The 19,619-nt window shown below is 37.5% G+C and overlaps 1 protein-coding gene across 1 annotated transcript in view; it reads left to right on the plus strand.

Moving 5' to 3' along the window:
• Positions 1 to 19,619, plus strand: part of MALRD1 (MAM and LDL receptor class A domain containing 1) — a 230,822-nt gene that overhangs the window by 10,476 nt on the left and 200,727 nt on the right. Inside the window, exons 5-8 of the mRNA XM_063413520.1 lie at positions 2,226 to 2,319; positions 5,924 to 6,067; positions 9,545 to 9,702; positions 17,547 to 17,639. Coding sequence (XP_063269590.1) covers positions 2,226 to 2,319; positions 5,924 to 6,067; positions 9,545 to 9,702; positions 17,547 to 17,639 — 489 coding nt within the window. The remainder of the gene's footprint in view (positions 1 to 2,225; positions 2,320 to 5,923; positions 6,068 to 9,544; positions 9,703 to 17,546; positions 17,640 to 19,619) is intronic.

The raw sequence follows: 19,619 nt of genomic DNA on the forward strand, positions 1-19,619 counted from the left end.
ACAAATTTCTGTCTCCCAGATTCAGGAAGGGAAAGGGTTCTAGGCTTGGGGTTCATTTGTGTCTTTGTACTTGATTCCTGTTTTGCCTTGTGCTTTGTTGCTGTGCTGCACTCTGCTGCTGTGGCTGCGTTGCGGAGTCAGCCCTGCAGTCCCACTGCCCTTCCATGCCACCAGTGGAGCTGCAGTGGTCATTTGATCTGGTGCTTGCAGATATTCCACAGATACAGATCATTGCAGTTATGAGCAAATAGTGCCACTAAGTAGGCGTTTGGGTTGGGTTGGTTTTTTTTTTTTTGTTTTTTTTTTTTGTTGTTTTTTTTTTTTTTTTTTTTTGTTTTTTTTTTTTTTGTTTTGTTTTTTTGTTTTTTTGTTAGCGACTTGGGAGCTTAAAGAGCTCTAGACTCTGTGTGAGAAGGAAAACTGAACGGTTTCTTTCTGGAGCAAACTTGGGTGTGAGTCACTTTGGTTATTATTGGACTGAACTCAGGGAGGTCAGCTGGGTATCAGCACCAGATAAAGCTTGGATAATCTTTTTTAAACACAGGAGAAGCTGGAGGCATCTAGTAATATTACCTTCTGGAAGTGGGGAAATTGAGACACTGCTCATGAATTTTAGGAAAACACAGGTTTATACATACTTCATATGCTCTGATGGACTCTGAACTTGAAGCAGCCACTGATTTTGCTCCAGCAAAGTGAGCTAGTCCCTCTTCAGCATTGTCTAAATCACTTTATCTCACTATATAATAAAATCTGACTATGAAACCCCAACTGCAAGCTATAGGATGATATATATTTTAGATAAAGTTATTAATAACTAAATTTTGAGTTCAAAATGAAACATCACTGTGCAAAGGAAAAATATTTGTCAAATCCTTGATATTAAATAATATTTCTGCACTATATTGTTTTAGGAACTTATCTGAAACCATGCCATGATGGAAACATAAAATAGGAATACACTATCTGGTCTTTTTGTTGTGATGCCATGAAAGCACACATTAACTGCTCATATCATTGCAGCAGAATTCAATAATTCAAAATACTATTTTCTGAAACAAATCAAATGAGAAAATTTACAAGATGCTGTATTTAATTCATGTAAACATATTTTGAATGTGATATGGCTGTCATTCTTCTTGTGCAAGCCAACCACAGGTTCAGTAAAACAAACAAAAGACAGAAGATTATACCCCTCCAAAGAATTCCAGTTCATAATATAATGGTCATGTCACTGGATAAGTTGTGTCATCCTGTACAGCAAAAAACTCTGTTCTTGGTAATTTATAGGTTTTCTGCATCAATCTGTATAACTAGACACAGTATTGTTGCTGAACTCTCAAGGCAATATTCGAAAAATTATTGCTAACACTGTGAATTCCTTATTAAGAGCTAGAATGTACCTCTAGGTAGATTGTGCCTCCAAGACTCTGGAAAATCCTGGGACTGTTTCATCCCAAGATGTGCCTAGGGAATAATGTAAGGAATGTTATTCATAAGATTGATTTGTTGGGTTGTTTTGATTGGTATGTTTTTGTTTTCCCAAGGACTGTGACTGATCAGTCAGTTCCCTTGTACAACACTGCAGAAAAGGTCTAATAGTCTGTACATTTACAAATGTGGATTGAAATCTGCCCTTAAGATGGAAAAGTAAAATATTTGTAACTTCTTGTGTATAGAAGACTTTGGTGGGGGAAAAAGTGCCACTGTTGTAACATTAGAGTAAAATAATTGTCAACCAAGTACTCCTCAAGGTTTGTTTTGGCTAAAAACATGATGAAAAGCTTCTGAATAATGGTGGGTTTTGCTCTGACTTTTCTCCAGGTTTCTGAGAAATTCTGAAATCAACCAGAAAATGTTCACATTTCTAGTCTCTGGTGAAATAATGGCTTGATAAAACATGAAATCCTTTGTGTTCTATTATTTAACTGTCATGATCCTTGCTGAGATTTTAAGGCATTTTATTGTGATTTTGAGATCCTTCCTGTTAAATTCTACTTTAGTGATGAATTGGATGATTGGACTACCTATCTATGCTTGGGTGAAAAAGCCACAGATGTGTGAAAAAGCCATGAGGGTAATCTTCCAGAATTGTTAAATGTGTGATCAGAGTTCTCGTATTTCCAATAGACACTCCATTGACTTGACTGGCCTGGATTGTGTCCTTTTCTGTTTTGTAAACAGGTAAACTCTTTTTCTTGTTGATTTGCTGTTAATCTCTTTAGGTTATCTTTTTGGGGATGGTGGAGACCCAGAGACAAGGTGAAAGTGTTGCCATTGATGATATCACCTTTAGTGAAGGATGTTCCATAGCACATGGTAAGAATACCTGGTTTTCAAGAGCCAAGTCATTTTACATTGTATTTTCCTTGGATTAAAAGAGAAAAAACAATGCAATTGTTTTGCTGTTCAAAGACTTTTTAAACTCTGTATGTGTTTTCATTTGGTTCATTTTAATTTCCCTAAGCAATCACCTGTACTTTCACATCTAAACACAGCTACAAAGGAAGAAAATAAATAGTTTAAATAATCTGATACATTAGGCTCAGCAGGTAAAAAAATCTGCTGTTTTTAGCTGAAGAATTGATGTGTTCAGCCAGCTCAGGCAAAGCTTTGGAGCTGACTAGGAAGATTCCCAAGGCAGTCATGTATTTCTGAATGCAGGAAGGTCCTGATCCTCAGCTGTGCAGTGGGGTTGTGCTGTTCTGCTCTGCTACATCCAAGAGCTGCTATGTCAGGCTGGTCATCTCTGCAGTCAGACCATCCCTGCCTGTCAGGATTCTTTAGCAAAACATTTCCTATTTTCCTTTTCAACCCAATGTGTTTTCATGGAAGAGGAGCACCACCCATCCTAGCATAAATTAAGGTGCTTGCTGCTCTGTATTACCAAGAGTATTGGCCTCTGGCACCTACTTCACATCCTCAAGTGAGTGCAGCTCTGAGTCAAAACACCTCTCTTTGTTTTCCTTACTCTTGGCATGGGCACAGAGGGTTTAGACTTGACTCAAGATATGAAAAGCAGCGTTTGGCACAGACCAAGCTGGGTTACGTGGTTGGTTTTGTGTGGACCATACTCCTAAATAATGCACTCTACATTTCCCTGTAGGAAAAAACTATTGAAAAGAGGTGCACATGGGTATTAAAATGTTAGAGTGCTAAGCAATTTCAAGCAGATACAATTAAGAGCAAGATACAAACCCTAATTTAATGATGCCAGCAGACATATGTATTTAGGTTTCTATAATTCTAAAAAGCTGTGTACTTGTTTCACCAGTTCCTGCAGGAGATCTATTTGTAAAAATACACTGAGTTTTGCAGTAAAGTTCTTCTAAAGCAAAAAAAAATCAAACCAAAAAAACTCAGCTAAGAGATGAAACACTGTCTCAAAGAGATGGAAAAGGTAAAAAAGTAAACTGATATATGTTCTCACCATATCTTCTAAATCCAGGTGTTAAACTTACCTTACCTTACACTGCAACTGTTGAACTCAATGCTGTGGGTTATGGATTGAGCTGCTGCACTGTTAAGTGCCTCGGGTATATTCTAATAACAGCCAGTTCTTATCCTGTGTTTCCTCATTAGGAGAAGTCAACTTCATTAGGTGACATCTAAATGGCTCATAGCAGTCAAAAACAGGGTCAAAGAATCTTAATTTTCTCCCTGAAAGAGGAATGTTACTACTGAACGTTTTCCAATAATTAAAACAAAAGGTCAGACTGATGGTTGGTTGAATTTGAAATAATTTTTTCTCTAGTCCTTTTGGAATGTCTGGATGAGTAGGATTTTAATGAAAGCACTTTAATTTTGTGAAATCCCTTGTTGAAACTTGCATTTTTAATGTACCTGTCATGATTTTTAATGACAGTACAAATGCACATAAGAGATGACCTGGGCATTTGTATTCATTAGTATGACTATGTTTTTAGGGCTGTGAGTAAAATATCTTAAAATTTTGTGCTTTCAATTGTTTCTTGGTACAAACTGTGATGGTCAAATATAAAAGTAATTTCATTATGCTTTGGGTTCTTTCTTCCCTTCTATCCCTCCCCTGTTTCCTATACTGCCCCACTTCAGTCTGTTGTCCAGTTCTGCATTGAAAAAAATATAACTAAAACCCTATCTTCAGTATAGTAATTTAAGATACTCCACAGTTTGTAGTTTTCCCAACAGCCACCAAATAGTTTTTTGTTACTCAAAACCCACAGAGCTCTTTATCATACATTTGAATATAGGCTGCAGAAAAAAAAAAACCCCAAACAACTTTGAGTGTAAAATAGAAAATATTGATGTTATTTTCTGAAACACATGTAATGCAAAATCTCCTTTAATTATACCTTTAGTAAACCTTCTGTTGAAAGGCTTCATATTCTTATCCAAGTGGCTGCTCTGCAGAATTCCCTCTCAACTCCCAAAGAATTTATACATGTGAAGAACCTCACTAAGACTGTCCTTCTGATCTCTACTAGAGATGAAAGCAAAGAGCTCCAAGGCATGAAAGTGGAATGCTTTAAGGGGAATGAGGCTTTTGTCCTCCTTAAGTCACTTGTAATGCAGAAATGACAAAGCCTCACTGCAAAGTTATGGGATGTTCCAGGAAAACTGAAGTAATTATGTATGTATTACTTACAATGTATAAATTTTGACAAAAATCCGGTATGAATGCTTCAGCTGACAAAATCTTAATTCCTTAGTTAATTCTAATCCTGCAAAGACATAGCCTTTAATATTAGAAAGCAGGTATTTGAGATGAACTGCTACAGGGATGGGAGTCAGAAAATCCAAAATATTAATCTTACTGTTGTCTGACATGCTGTGGCATTAAGAGCTGGAAAAAAGTATTTTTTAAAAACAACCAAAAAAGGTACTTTTTGAAAACTAACAAGACCTCAAAATTAAAAAAAAAACCACCACAAAATTACTCAAAATGTTTTGTATCATTACTTCAAAAGCATTAAAATAAGATCTTGATTGCTTTTGAAAGAATTTGCAAATATTTTTTGAATGTTGGAATTTGACACAATCCATCCTTTTCCAGACTCTTGTGGAATTTTGCATTTTCCATAAGAAAAACGTTTTTGACAAGTTCTTTCCCACATAATACACATGGTTTGAAAACAGTGCATATTTATTTAGCACTGGCACAAGGAGGAAATGAAAGGTTTTCAGCACTGCCTGGACAGGCTGTTTCATTGAGGTGTCAGTAATGTGAATAATACAAGGTCTCTCAGATAAAGGGGACAGTAACATCTCTGTAAACTAACCTGAAACTGCTCTCTCCATACAGTTAGGAATGTTTTCCCTGAGATATCCTGACTGCAATTTAATAACGTGTCTTAACCAGGAGATTACCTTTCCCCTGCAATAACATTAAGAAGTGGAACTTCCATTGTCATAGTGCAATCCTGCTTAAAATCCTGACCATTGCCAAAGGCAACTGGATTAGTCAGGCATGCTGTGCCCTTAAAAAGCTCTCAGAAATATGGGGTGATGCATCCAGAACCTTTCTTTCTCTAAAAAAAAAAAGTGTTCTGTTACAAGTATTGTGGAGATGCTGCTTAGTTTAACCTCATTTAAAAGTGATTTTTCTGTAGCCATCACCTAGAAGAGTACATAGGTATTTCTTACTATTACATGTCAGTTTTTATGTTACCTGGCAACTCTCTCTGCAGAATTGAATTCTTGAAGGTTGTGATGACTGGCTAGCATGAATAACACTCCTTTGCTTTGAAAGAAGCATCTGTCTTGAGGGAATGATTTCTTAGAATATTAAAGATGGCAGTCTGAAATACAGGGCAGCAGTCAGGGATACACAGGCCTTTTGAAGAGGCAGAAATGCTGTCAGGGAGTTAATTAAGCACAGTTTTCTAATGGGGAATAGTCTCATAAATAATGACCTCTTAAGAAGAGATTGTTTGTGTTTTAGCACCACAGGTTTCCACTTTTGAGCTCGGCCTCTGCGAGTGGCACTCGGAGCAGCTGCCTGAGCCTGCTCGGAGGGCAGGGCTGCAGGCTGGGCTCAGGATTGCCTCCTGCTCCTTCCTGAAGCATCCCAGCAACAACACCGAAGGTGGGGACTTAATTTAACTCAAAATTACTGCCTGTCAGGAGGAATATAGTACTTTTTGTGGCAAGATGGTGCCACAATGCCAAAACAGAACAGAATTACAAAAAGTAATTGTATGTATTATGTACTTAAATTAGGTTTTGTTTTGGCTGTTTAATAAGGGCATCGTGAGCACTCCTGCTGAAAACACAGAAAATATTTTATTATAAGAATTAATGAATTTTTTCAGGTATTCATGAAATATTTTAACATAAGAATTCCAATATAAACTAACAGCTGATTTATTCTCCAGTTTATTCTTTGTATGAGATCTGTGCAAGAATTTGGTGAAATTAAATTAAATCAAATCCGTCTAAGCCCACACAGCCCTTGAGTACTTTTTTCTGTTTTGTTTTGATTTTGATACTTGGCATTTTGACTTGTGTAGAACTGCTCTTCTTCAGCATACAGTCTAGAACTTAATTTTAAACCTTTCATTAGGGCAACTGTAAATAAAAAAATATTCTAGAAGATAGTGGCCTGCCTTTAAAATAAATAAAATTAGTCCAGCTGCAATTTTAAGAAGTAAGGAGCGACACTTGTTTTTGAAGTTACTGTCTAGTGTGTGTCTATGGGTTTATGGGAAATGTTTTTGAAAGCTTAATGGATATAAATCTCTAAATGTTCTTTTGTGAGATGGAATTGTCTTGCCTGGTAAGTGTTTGGCTTGTGTACTGAGACTGCCTTCAGAGGGGTAAAGTTCATCTGGTTGTAATAGTACAGTTTGTGATGCAGCTTTGAAGAAGAGATATTGAACATTGAACCCAAAGAAATGGAGCACATCTCATTGGCAGAAGCAGAATGAATGTTAGATATTGTTTTTATTTTTAAAAAAGATTTTTAAAATAAATTTTAGCATGCATTTCAATACATTCTAGTAACCATAAGTCAAATTATCATTGAACATCAAGGAAAAGTGCCTGAGTGTACACACTATGTTAAAATTAATTTTTGCAGGTATGTATAAGGGAGAACATAGAGTAAAGCAGATTTTTTCCCCTTAAATGTGAGAAGAGTCATATCATCTTCCAATTTCTATTGGGGTATCTAACAAAAAATGAGACTTTTCATTTGATTTTACTTGAGAAACCTCCTGAAAGTCATTGTATCTGTGCCATACCTTAACATGACATCTTGAGGGCTAGTAAGGGGTATGGATTTCCCTTTTTAAGCAATATTGAGAAAAGATACTGATATTCTGTAAGGGCTTTTACAGGACTATATAACAAGCAAAGTCTGTGGAAAGAGAATATATTTGGGAAAATTTCCTGCATATGTGCTTGTGTGTTATTGTATGGATATGCACAGGCAGCTGAGTAGGCTGAATTTCTCCAACTGCTTGGGGACTTTCCCTGTGCTTCTAAGCCATAAAGAAAAATGAAAATGTGTGAAGAAACAAGCATAGAGACCACACACAGAATATGATTCATCATGAACATTGAAAAGTATTGAAAATCTGAACTGTGACTGCTGACCTTTCAATAGATTCAGTATTTCTATTCATGCAGATGTACTGAGACATCAGTGAGGAGGTCAAATATAAAATAAATTCTAAAAGCTAAAGAAATGGTATGCAAACTGCAAAAATGCAATGCTTGAGGGCTCAGACTTGCAATGCAAATAGAGCTTGACTAAGCTTTATATTCTGATTTTGATCAAAGCTTTCACTTCTATAAATAGAAGAGAGGTAAGAAATAAATTATGAAGAAGAGGCCTAAACAACGATATTTATAAAGAAAAGATTTCTTATAGCCTTTGAATAATCTTCCCTTGCTAGTATCCCTAAATTTAATAAAATACTTTCTGTCCTTGGAAGACATTCTTTCTTTGTTCCTTTATTGCTTTGTTTCTCTAGTTATGTATTGTAGGTAACTTATCCATAATTTTTCCTCTTAATTTCTCCAATGTCAAAAGTTCTTACAGAGGTTTTATATTCCCCTGTAATACTGTTCAGAGAGTACCTTTTTCTTGTTTCCTTTATTGATGTTTCATATATGCTGTCATAGTTTCCATAGTTTATGTTTCTTACATTGGATTAAGCAGACGCAATCACAATATCTGCATAAAACACATTCCCTAAAGAAGAGTAAGCCTGATTTTTTGGACACAGGATCATTCTGGATACTTCATAGGACTTTGGTTTATCTAGAACATTTGCCTTCTTGTCAAAAAAATCATGTCAACTCCTCTTTGCTCTGCTTTTAAAGATTCAAGTACTTGAAAGGAAAGAGGGAAAAGAATGTTAAGTATCACTGGGCTCAGAAACTAAAACTGGTTGGTTTTGTAATGGCATCAGAGAATTCTGAAGTTAGATAAAAAACTGGTAGCATATCTTCTAGGACTGCATATTTCTCTTATGCACAAGATAGTAGTCATAGACGTGTAGATGCTTTGTTCATGTCTGTCAAAGAGAAATATTTCCTTATATAAAGGTTAGTTGCTCTGGCATGAAATTACAACCTTAACTCCAAGGAAATTCAAGAGTATATTACAGTGTAAATCATTGCATAGCACAAAGAGTAAATAGGCAACAGAAGGAAAAGAACATGGTCCTCTATAAAAATGAGTATTTTTGCTAGTGAAATAACACTTTCTTCCTTCGCCTTGTGTAACATTTGCATTTGAGATAAGTTGTATTTAGAGAAATAAACACAGAAACTGCAGACTTAAGACCTTTAATCAGTCCTTGTTTATTATTTTAATAGTTGCTGCAGAAGGCAGAAAAATATTCAGTGACTCAGAAACCAGGGAAAAGAGCTGATATATTTAATAAAAAATATTTAGCTTTTTTATTTCTGAAAACTAATAGACACTGTTGAGGGGATGGAGAACTCCTTTAGATCTCTGCAGGAATGCTTTTACAAGGGCCATCAGGTCAAGAAGAGCACAAATTGCTTTTCTGCTTCAGGTGGAAAGACAATATGCTTCCAACATTTTGTTGCAGAAGTTCTGTCTGAGAAGTAAAGACCTTGATTACACAGTGGAGATGTGACTGCCTCCTGTAGCAGCAATGCAGATGACCTTTTGTTTTGTTTTGTTTTTTAAGCATTGCCTTAAAAAGCATATATCCTGGAAACCACAGTGGGAACAAAGCCCAGTTTCCACATATAACTGTCATTAGTTATTGAATGGTTGTAAATGTAAGAGGGCCGAGCTGGCACTTCTTGCAGGTTATAGCATGCAAAGTAAAAACTCTGAGATACTATTGACTGATGTAATTCATGATCTCTGGGGCTATCTGTGAGTAAAATTAAGATATATGTATATCTATTTAATAGGAAACAGATGACATCCAAGTCACATCATCAGCATGATGATCAGATTTCATTCTTTCTGGGATGGATCTTTGGTGTCATTACATGAGAGCGTTCCTTATTTTTAAAGACTGAGAAAAAAAAATTGTGAAAAAGTGACCTTTATTTTCTTTCCTTTTTTCTTCAGGCCATTTTGAGTGGTTAGAAGCTAATTACAGTGCCTTATATGAAAGGGCCCATCTAAACAGCTCCATGTGTCATTGTTCCAGCAAGAATTGCCATTTTCAGTTTCACTACTCCATGGAAGATAGCAGTGGTCTCAAGGCAGTGCTGCTGGTGAATCAGGTAAGGAGAAGTGTGTTCATTTCCAAACGGCAAAGGTAAGGCAGCCCAGGTGTTACCAGACAAAATGCAAGATACACCTGCTGCTACATGCCTGTCCCCCGAGTCAGTTTGTGCAAAAAATGACTTGGTACCATTGCACTGGTCTGTGCAATTGCAAAACCTGGGTGTTCGCCTTCTCAGCTATAAATTAATTTGATGGGTGAATGTTCTGCAATAAGACTTCAAGGACAAACCCAGCTATTACAAAATTAAATCAAATTCGGATTTCAGGGGGAAATCTGTAGTGACAGCTTTTCTAGCCTTCTTCCTGTTATGGAAATAAGAAAACAGGTGCTTTTGTCTATGGAGGCGTTGAAAAAGAAAGTTGTAGATTCATGATAACTGGAAAGTTCTTGAGTAAACACCTGCTTTGCTTTGCCTTGCCCAAGTGTTAGAGCAGTATTTTTTCTATTCTTCTACCTATTTATTAGTAGATAAAAGAGCCCTGCCAGGTTGAAACACAAATGTCAGATGAACATTGCTAACTATTTCCATATATCTTACCTCCCTTACCTTGTGAGACTTTCTAATATTAGGATGTTCTCTTTTGGAAGTCTGGTTTAATAGGTTAGTATTGATGCTTTGCACTGCTCCTTAATGAAAACAAGAGCAGTAGAACTACTCTCATTAAGTTAATGGCTCTCATATCTTGATGCTGGAGTTGAATTTTGTCATAAAGCAATACATATATTTAAATATTAGATCACTTCTTTCACAAAAAATCCCAAAGTGTAACACAACCAAAAGGTTTTAAAATAAGGACAGGTAATGGAAATAATTTATTTCTTTCCAATTGTGTCTTTGAATATTCATGAAAACAACTTCAGGCTTTTGCTCATGTTTCATTCATAAAAGCCAATAGTTGTATTTTTCTATGACCCATTATTGTGTCAGGGAATTGTAATATAATCAGTGTTCTGGTCAGAACACACAGAGTTTTGTGCCATAGTGCTTGCCAATAAATTCCCATGTATGACACTCACAGCAACCTTGAGACAGAATAGGAATATTGATTTCAGCAGTTCACCTAAGTAGCATCAATGGACCCAATTTAAGAGTTTTCTTTCCTTGAAAACAGAGCAAATTATGTAAGTGAAAACCATTTACAAGGAAACTGACGTCTGAGTTCCCATAGAACTGGGAGCGTAGATTGAATTAATTGATAAACTGATCCCTACATGCTCATTAGAAGAACATTTTCTGGCATTTATTACATCATTCCACTCTGTTTCGACTGGTTCTCTTGGCCCTTTTATGTTTTAGGTATTGAATTTCTTCTTCAATCAGAAGTGTATTTATGTATTGCATATAGACTTAGTTAAAGCTGATGTGAATTACTCATACTGCAAAACTTTCCAGAAAAATCTTCAGAAACATAAGCTCCTGCTGGTAGTTTCAGGAGAAATAAAACAACTACAGACTCATGTTTAAGATTTCTTAAACTGAAATGAAGAGAGATTTGGCTTTTACACATTTTTGCTACAGAATCATTAGGTTGTTTATGAAAAACAAATGAATCTTCAAAACCAGCCAATACTGGGAAACAGAAGTGAGGGTCAAGTGCTTGTTCTGACCCTGGAAGACAGCAGAGCTGCTGTCCTGGAAGCTGTCATTCAAAATAACCTCTCAGTTGTCTGTACCTTGCAGTTTCCTGCACATCCTATCACTATAATTATTGATCAAAACCTCTTGTCTTTGAATAACTCTTGCTAAACCCCAGCACTGACAGGCCCGACACACCTGGAGATTGGATTACACCCAATGCAGAGTTTCAGTACTGTTCTTAGAGGCAAAGATGTAAATTTATCCCTGGCCCTCCTCACTCTTTCAACAGAGAGAGCAAAGATGAGTGAACATATTTTCTAATATAAACATTATGGTATCAATCGGAAGACAGGGAATTTAAATTGCACTTGGGTATGAAGAAGAAGAAGGGAAATGGACTCCTTTTGTCAACAGAAACCTGCTGTTTACTTACATTTAACTTGCAGTCCATGATAATCTGCAGCTTTTCCTCTTTTATTGCTGGCTTGCTAAACTGTTCTTCATTAAACACTACTGCATGTGATCATTTGATTTTTGTTTCTTAATTATGACTCATATGTCTTTGAACTTTGTGTTATTGGTTTGGAAGTGGTTTCTATATACTGAGATGATCTTAAATGCAAATGATGTCCTTCAGAGTGCTTCTAATTCCTCCCAATATAGTATTATCTACATTGCTTTAAAATTTAGTTTTCATCCAAGTCTCCACACTCTCCAGTTAGTCAGCACTATAACTATATCAGGCTCTGGAACAGACCTATGCAGAACTTCATTATAATTTTCTTTTAGTTTAATAGAAAACTATTGACATCTCCTCTTTGAAATAAGCTTACATTTCTATTTGAACACATTTTACAGTAATTTCATCTACACAAAATCCCCGCAGTTTTTAAAGCATGTGTTATATAAGACTGTTAAAAAAAATTAATAAAGTGAAGTAACTAATCTTTCAAGTCTATTTATGATGAAAAAAAGAGATTACACTGCTAAACACCACTTGCTCCTCATCAGAAGCAGCTAATGTAGATTTCTCAGTCTTTAATTCTCTAGTTGCTTACAAGGTTGTTAGCAATTTGTTCCAGTGTCTTAAGAGTTGTTCAGCATCTTGGTTATAATTGCATAGTCTGTATTAATCCCTTAGCTGCCATATACGTCCTTTGTAATCCCAATTGTCTAATTTCTTACACATTCTTCTCAGGTTCTCAGAGCTTGCTGTTGATAGTAAAACATTCCTTCCAGTATTCGATCTTAAAAGTTTGTGATTCCATTCCAGTTTTAGTACTTTTAGCTTATATGTATTTGTAACATTGTCTACTCTGGTCCATATTTGAATTCCCATTTAGCAATACTAACTGTTCAACTAACATAAAATATTCACAGAATCATAGAATGTCCTGAGTTTGAAGGCTGTCATGGGTTAACACTGGCCAGAGGTTAATGCACCCATGAATATATGTTTTTCCTTGACAACTACTGTGGGATGTGATCAGGAACAGAGCAGAGCAGGCTTAAATCTTAAAAATAGAAAACCAAAACTTTATTACATTACATAAGAACAGAGATAGAAAACTTTAAACACACACAGAGACAGAAATAAAAACTTCTCAGAACATTTCTTCTCTTCCCTCCCAGTTTCCACCCCTCACACGTTACCCTTCATGGCACCAAAACTTTGGCTTTTAAATCAAACAATCACTACTCAAAAACCTAATCTTCAATTCAGCAAGGGAGAGAAGAGTCTCTCCTGCACCACAGACTGCTCCTCAGGAAATGCAGGTTTACTCTTTGTGTGTTTTCATGTCACCCGTGGCACTGCCCGGAGAAGTCTGCCAGGAGACACTTTTTCTTTCTTATGTCTAGTTCTCTCACCACTGTCTATAGGCTGAAGCTGCATACAGGGCTCTTTTAAGGATGCTTTCATGCTGAGCTCTCCCCATTTTTCCCCTGGGGCCGAGGGCTTTTTTTTCTCCGCGGGCAGAGGGCGCCACCAACACCCTCTCCCTTCTCTTCTCTGTTCGTTCCACTCTTAAAGTGCCAGTCACTGTAGCAAAGTCGAGCCAGTGGCATCTACCCAAAAATGCAGTTTATGTTCAAAGAGACAGAAGTTCAGTCTATGGCTAACATTATGCAAGAAAAGTCTCGCTCAGAAGCCACTCTTCTTCAACTCCCTGCCCATCGAGTTCTTTTCAATCGTGCTTTATCATCTTGGTCCCAGGCTGTTTCTCTCTCTCTTCTGAAGCCACTAGCCATGAGAATCAATGTCTGAGAAAGAAGTTTCTTTCTGCCTCAGAAAGAGTTAACAGTTTCTGGCTCCTGGCAGGGCGCTGCAGGCTCAGGCACTCCCAGGCTCGGCAACTCCCACGCAGCTGGGCACTTTCTCCAGGGGAGGGGAGAAGAAGGAAGGCACCTCTACAGTTTTCTACCCCTCCAGCCTGGATGGGGCAGTTCAGCTCTAGTTTTTGTTCACTCTCTTCTCGCCCCGGGGCCCCAGCTTACTTCAGTCTGGCAGCGTGGTTTCTCTCAGCCCGGCCACGTGGCTCCCCTCCCCCACTCAGCCCAAAGCTGAGCAGTGGAGAGGAGATGTTTCCCTGCTGAAACCTGAACCCAAAAGAGGCTGAACCCCCCTGGAGTCCTGCTTTTAACCCCTTGTGTCCTCAGAGGCGTGTCTAAACCTCCGAGTGGCCAATCCAAGTCCCAGCACAAAACTTGATCACTGATTGGCCTGCCCACATTCCCCTGGAAAAATTCACCTCCCCCCGCAACCACAACAAAGGCACACACCAGGGTCATTGAAATCCAACTCCTGGCCCTGCACAGGACGCCCCAAGTGCCACCTCCTGTGCCTGAGAGCATTGTCCAAATGCTTCTTGAATTCTATCAGCCTTGGTGCTGCGACCACTTCCCTGGGGAGCTGTTCCAGTGCTCAACCACCCTCTGGGTGAAGAACACTTATCTGATATCCAACCTAAACCTCCCCTGACAGAACCTCAGACCATTCCCTTGGGCCCTGTCACTGGTCACCACACAGAAGAGATCACTGCCTGACCCTCCTCGTCCCCTCATGAGGAAGTTGCAGACTCCAATGATGTCTTTCCTTAGTCTCTTCCAAGGTGAACAACCCATGAGACCTCAGCTGCTCCTCACACGGCTTCCTTTCAGTGCCCTTCACCATCCTCCTGGCCCTCCAACAGTTTAATGTCCTTTTTATATTGCAGTACCCAGAACTGCCCCCAGCACTCGAGGTGAGGCCACCCCAGTGCAGAGCAGAGCAGAGGGGACAATCCCCTGCCTTGCTGGGCTGTGCCTGATGTCCCCAGGACAGGGTTGGCCCTTCTGGCTGCCAGGGCACTGCTGGCTCAGGTTCAACTTGCCATGGACAGACCCCCAGGGCCCTTTCCACAGGGCTGCTCTCCAGCCTCTCATTCCCCAGTTTGTACATTCAACTAACAAAATTAATTGTCTGTTAACTAACAGATAAATTTTAGCATTTTTGGTAAAAACAGAAACCAAATAATCTGAAGTTGAGTCTACCACTTGCTGTTCATTATTTGTTTGTTACTCCTCTTAAGCAATGGGCTTGTTCTTCTTCCTCTTATTGTCTTAATATTTACATCTTGCATGGCTTTGAAAAATACAGAAATTAAGCAATAAAAGATCATTTCATTTAATGCTTATACGTGCAAGTATATTTGTATCCTAATGCACTAAAATTTTTTGGTGTTCCACAACACCTGCAAAAGTCATGTGAGTACACTCCTCTGCAGAAGGTAAAGTTGATTAATCATTGTGGGGGAACAAATAACACTCTTGCAAATTACTCTCTCAAAAGAGAAGTAGGGACAAAATAATGGGTGCAGTTGCACAGCAGTGTATGTATCAATAGAGAAATGTCAAAAAAACCCACAAGTATTTTATAAATGGAGACTTCTATAAAAAGTCATGATTTGCCTTCCATCCTTCAAATCTGAGTGGCATTATCTCATAAAAAAAAAATTGTGAGGAAAAGCAACAATTCTTGCTCATTTTAGCTTTACAAAATTTTGTTTATTGATAGTCATATATCACAGTAAGGGGAATAGAGCAAAGTTATCTTGAGCCACCACTCCCCTGCATCACCAAAATAAATCTTGAAGGAAAGTACTGGAAAATCAACACCTTCCATGTTTTAGAAGAAGGCTAGTGACACAGGGAATGTGCTAGAGGGGTTAACCCATTTGTGGCAAAGAGGTGGAAGAATATGACAAGCAGGACGAACTCTACAAATATTGTGAGGAAAAGAAATTGTTGACTTATTAGAGCTGTATAAAATCACAGGGTAAAATCTGCTTAAAATATTGGTTCATCTGAGGTGATTTACAGCTTTTGGTGTAAATAAAAGGCCCAGAAGGTCTGGCTACTGTACAGAAAACTCAAGTTTACTGCTACAAGTTATTTTTATTAAAATTAGTTTGGGAGAAAAATCGCCATGGGGCTGGGTTTCTAAGCTGTTTTCTGAATGGGAACAAAATTATAGTATTGAGGTGCATCCAGCCAAATAAACTGCAAATATAATGCTCCCCAAAAGACATACAAATGTATTTGAAGGGTTTGTACGGGGAGGTGGGGGGCAGCATGTTAAATAAAAGCAGAAGTTTAACCACAGGCTATAGTGTTAACCTGCCATGCAATATGGTTCCTAGTACATCATCCTTTTCTGTGTCTTATACGTGTCTAATGTAGGCTAATACATTTCCTTTGGAAGCTGAATTATTTAGTAAAATGAAGCAAGTTCACAGAATGAAGTGTCCTCAATATTGAAAGACTTCTGTTGAATATGTCATGTAAAAAAGTGGACTAATACACCCTATACTGACATAGAAACTCACAGCTGACTTTTATTTCTGAAATCAAATTTGCCATGTGGTTTATTCAGTTTGATCTCTTCTGTCACTGAGTGTTTGAAATTAGTATACTGCTTTGGTCCTGCCTTGCAGTTTTCCAAAACTTATCTCTGAATACCTGTTCAATGGGGATTTAATCTTCCAGCTTTGCTAATATATCAGAATGGCCTTGGTAGGAAAAGAGCACTAATTGTCTGCACATCACAAATCATATCAATGTTGTTCTGCTGGCTGACAGGCTATCAAGCAGTGGACAGCACACTTCTTCTCTCTTTTATATTATAAACCAGGAAAAAGATAACTGTCCTTGTCTATAGAATTGATAACATTTTACATGCCCATCATAACCCCTTTTATTAATCTCCTGTAAGATAAATTCATTTTATACTTTCAATTTCTCTTCATACAAGAGACTCTCCATTTCTCTTATCCTGCTTTGCATCTTTTTCTGAACTGCCACTAATTCTGTAATATCCTTTGTGGAAAAGATATGACCAATACTTTGCAGCTTCCTAAAAATAGTTTCAATATTGATATTTTTATGGTAAGTCTGTTTGCATGTATAGCCTATATTAATTTTCCTGAGGGTTTTTTCTGTCTTTTTGGTTTTTCTCTATTTTGCAACTGCTTTTTGAAAAGATTTTGTGTGGGTATATAAAGTTCCAATTTCTGCCTACTTTCCTTTATGTCTCAGTATGTTCCAAGCAGGATCATGACCAGAAGCAGAGTGAGTTGTGAGATACTTTTGCCAGATTATTGAATCAAAAGGGCTTGGAATGCTTGCATAAAGGGAGCCTTACCATATGTAGCACTCTTCTTTTTATCTTTAGGAGGTGGAATGAAAATGGGAAGATTAAGGTAACTCAGAGCATGACTAAAAGTTCTTATGTTGTACTTTGTGTGCTTGCTTTACAGATTTAAAAGAATAGTTTTTAGCACAATTGCTTGGGTAATTCTGGCAGACCCAAAACTCAGTTCTAAGAAAACTGAATCTAATTAATTACAGAACATAATACAAGTAGTTATTTATGAAAGAAAACTTATGTAGAGAACACCATGGAAACATATTGTTAAATTCAGCAATAACATGGCTTAATTTACATATTAATTAACTTTAATTCTACCAACTCAACTCCTGATAATTATATTATTAGTCTGTTTAGTCACAGTAAATACGTGTTGCTTCCCCTCTCTCCAACATATCTCAGTGCAAAGATTGCAGATGAATATGAGAAGCTCTATTTTTTCACATAGAGCAACTTCACGTATAGTGGTTGTTTGGCTGGGAGATGAAAAGATAGAGGACAAAAAAAAAAAAGCCTTGATAACTTCTGGAGAAACAAAAATTATCTTTACAAGGTTGTTTTCTTCATTTTACAGGAGGAGCATGTCTTGTGGGAGACCAACCTCATCACTAATAAGGAGTGGGTCAAAGTAAATATACAGCTACCAATAGGGCTGGAAAATATGAAGGTATGAATGAAAAAGGCATGTGCTCAATTTCTGAGCATGCTTTATTTTGTTGTTTTTAAATCCTCTAGGAAGCCTAAAAAATTTGTTAAAATGGTGTGCATATTGAATGTTTTGCTATTTTTTTCATTGCTTCTATTTGGGTAAATCTCTGGTTGTATATCGAGAAAACATCTACACAAACATGACATACAGAAGCTGCTGGACTTAAATAATATGGAAGAAAATGAATACAAATCTTATCTGATTCTAATTAGTTATCTGAGTCCAACTCAGGAATTACCAACTCATTTAACTGTATATGTATTGTTAAGTGAGCAGATGTAAATGATCGTTGTGGAACTTCAGTGAAATGATGAAAACCCCATATTAGGAAGATACCTTCTCCTTGAAATTTCCGGCACAGAGACAAATGTTAAATTGCAACTACTTAATTCTTATATTAATTTAAAACTATCCATTTTAAGTATTTTTTAAATTACAAGCCTTTTTGCAGTTTTGTAAATAACCATCATATTTTACTGTTTCAGCAATCAGCTGAAAATATAATCTCAGTGAAAGGATAAAGACTAAGCCCACTGCAGGCACTGATGTTTTGACAGATGTTAGAATGAATGCATTTTAGCAAGCTAGTAGCTTCTAAGTGTGTGTTGTTGCCTGTCTCCTTTTCCCACAAGGACAATTTTGAATAAACAAGCAGATGTCTAATTAAGCTATCTACAGTATCTAAAAATAAATAAACAAACGCCTGCTCAGGTTGTATGTATATAAGTAGGAAGCCAAAATTATGTATTCTTGTACAAACTTTGTGAGGATCCCTTGCACTTAGGGATGAAATCTTTCCTTTTACTAAAGATAGATAAATACTGTCTTTAAATTTGTGCTTATTTCATATTTTCAGCACAGCATTCTGCTTTTTGAACTGGTAGAGAGAGAATGGAAAGTATTAGAAGACTTTTGTAACTTTGAAGACATTTTCTGTAGTGGGAGATAATGACCTATAAAACTCTTACGTTTTAGAAAGAAAAATGTCTCTTGTGATTTCACTCCAACCTAATTCCCAGGCTTTGGGGAGTGCGCTAGACCCTTCTGCTTATGCTCCAAATCACATCTTTTCTAGTTTCTTTCTGTGTTTTAGATACCCTTACACAATGCTTGCTGACCCTTGCACATAACTACTTTCTGAGACTCACACTTATGGTCATGCCCTAGCCTGTCAAAGCCCACAAATACATTTTTATTTATTCCTCCAACTTCTGCTCTTGTTTCTCAGTGCTTTCTTTATTGCCATCCTAATCATTTCGATGAATCCAAGCTTTCTTCGTCCTGCTTGCTTCTTTATCTCAGGCGAAAGAAACCTGGAGAGCACAAATGGGGTAATTTCATTGCTTTGAGAGCCAACAGAGCTGGGCTGCACTGTGGCCAGGAGCAACAGATGTTCTTCTCAAATTCCATTGCTATAAATCAGCTTGTGCTAAATGTGCTCAGAGCAAGGGAACTGTCAGACAGAGAAATGCTCCTTGAATCTCTGTGTCTATGTCAATAGCAGTAAAATAAGCAGGGTGAGGGCACAGGCCCAGGATTGGCGTGTGATTGTCCAAATAATTAAAACATGGGCATAGTTCCTAGAAAGGTTCTGATCTAGGCAAATCAGCCACCTCCCAGCCAGTGCCCAGAACAGTTCCAGGATGACAGGCAGGTGGGCACCAACCCCACTGCAGAGACTGGGTGAATCCATTTTATTTTACATGATGAAACAGTTATCAGTTCTTAACTCTGCTGTGCCAGTTGGCACAGTCCCCAGCCCATTTGATGCACCTATCACTGGAAATTATCTCTTGAGGATCTGCAAAATGAGGTTTTGAAGGCACTTCAGAAAGGAAGATGAGGTCTTTAGGATATCAGATTTCAGGACACTTTTCTAAAGGACAGGGAGATTACTAATTTTTAGCTAAAGGTTCATGAGATTAGGAATTTTTCTGT

This window comes from Prinia subflava, chromosome 1 (assembly GCF_021018805.1).
Source record: "Prinia subflava isolate CZ2003 ecotype Zambia chromosome 1, Cam_Psub_1.2, whole genome shotgun sequence".
NCBI classification, from domain to species: domain Eukaryota; kingdom Metazoa; phylum Chordata; class Aves; order Passeriformes; family Cisticolidae; genus Prinia; species Prinia subflava.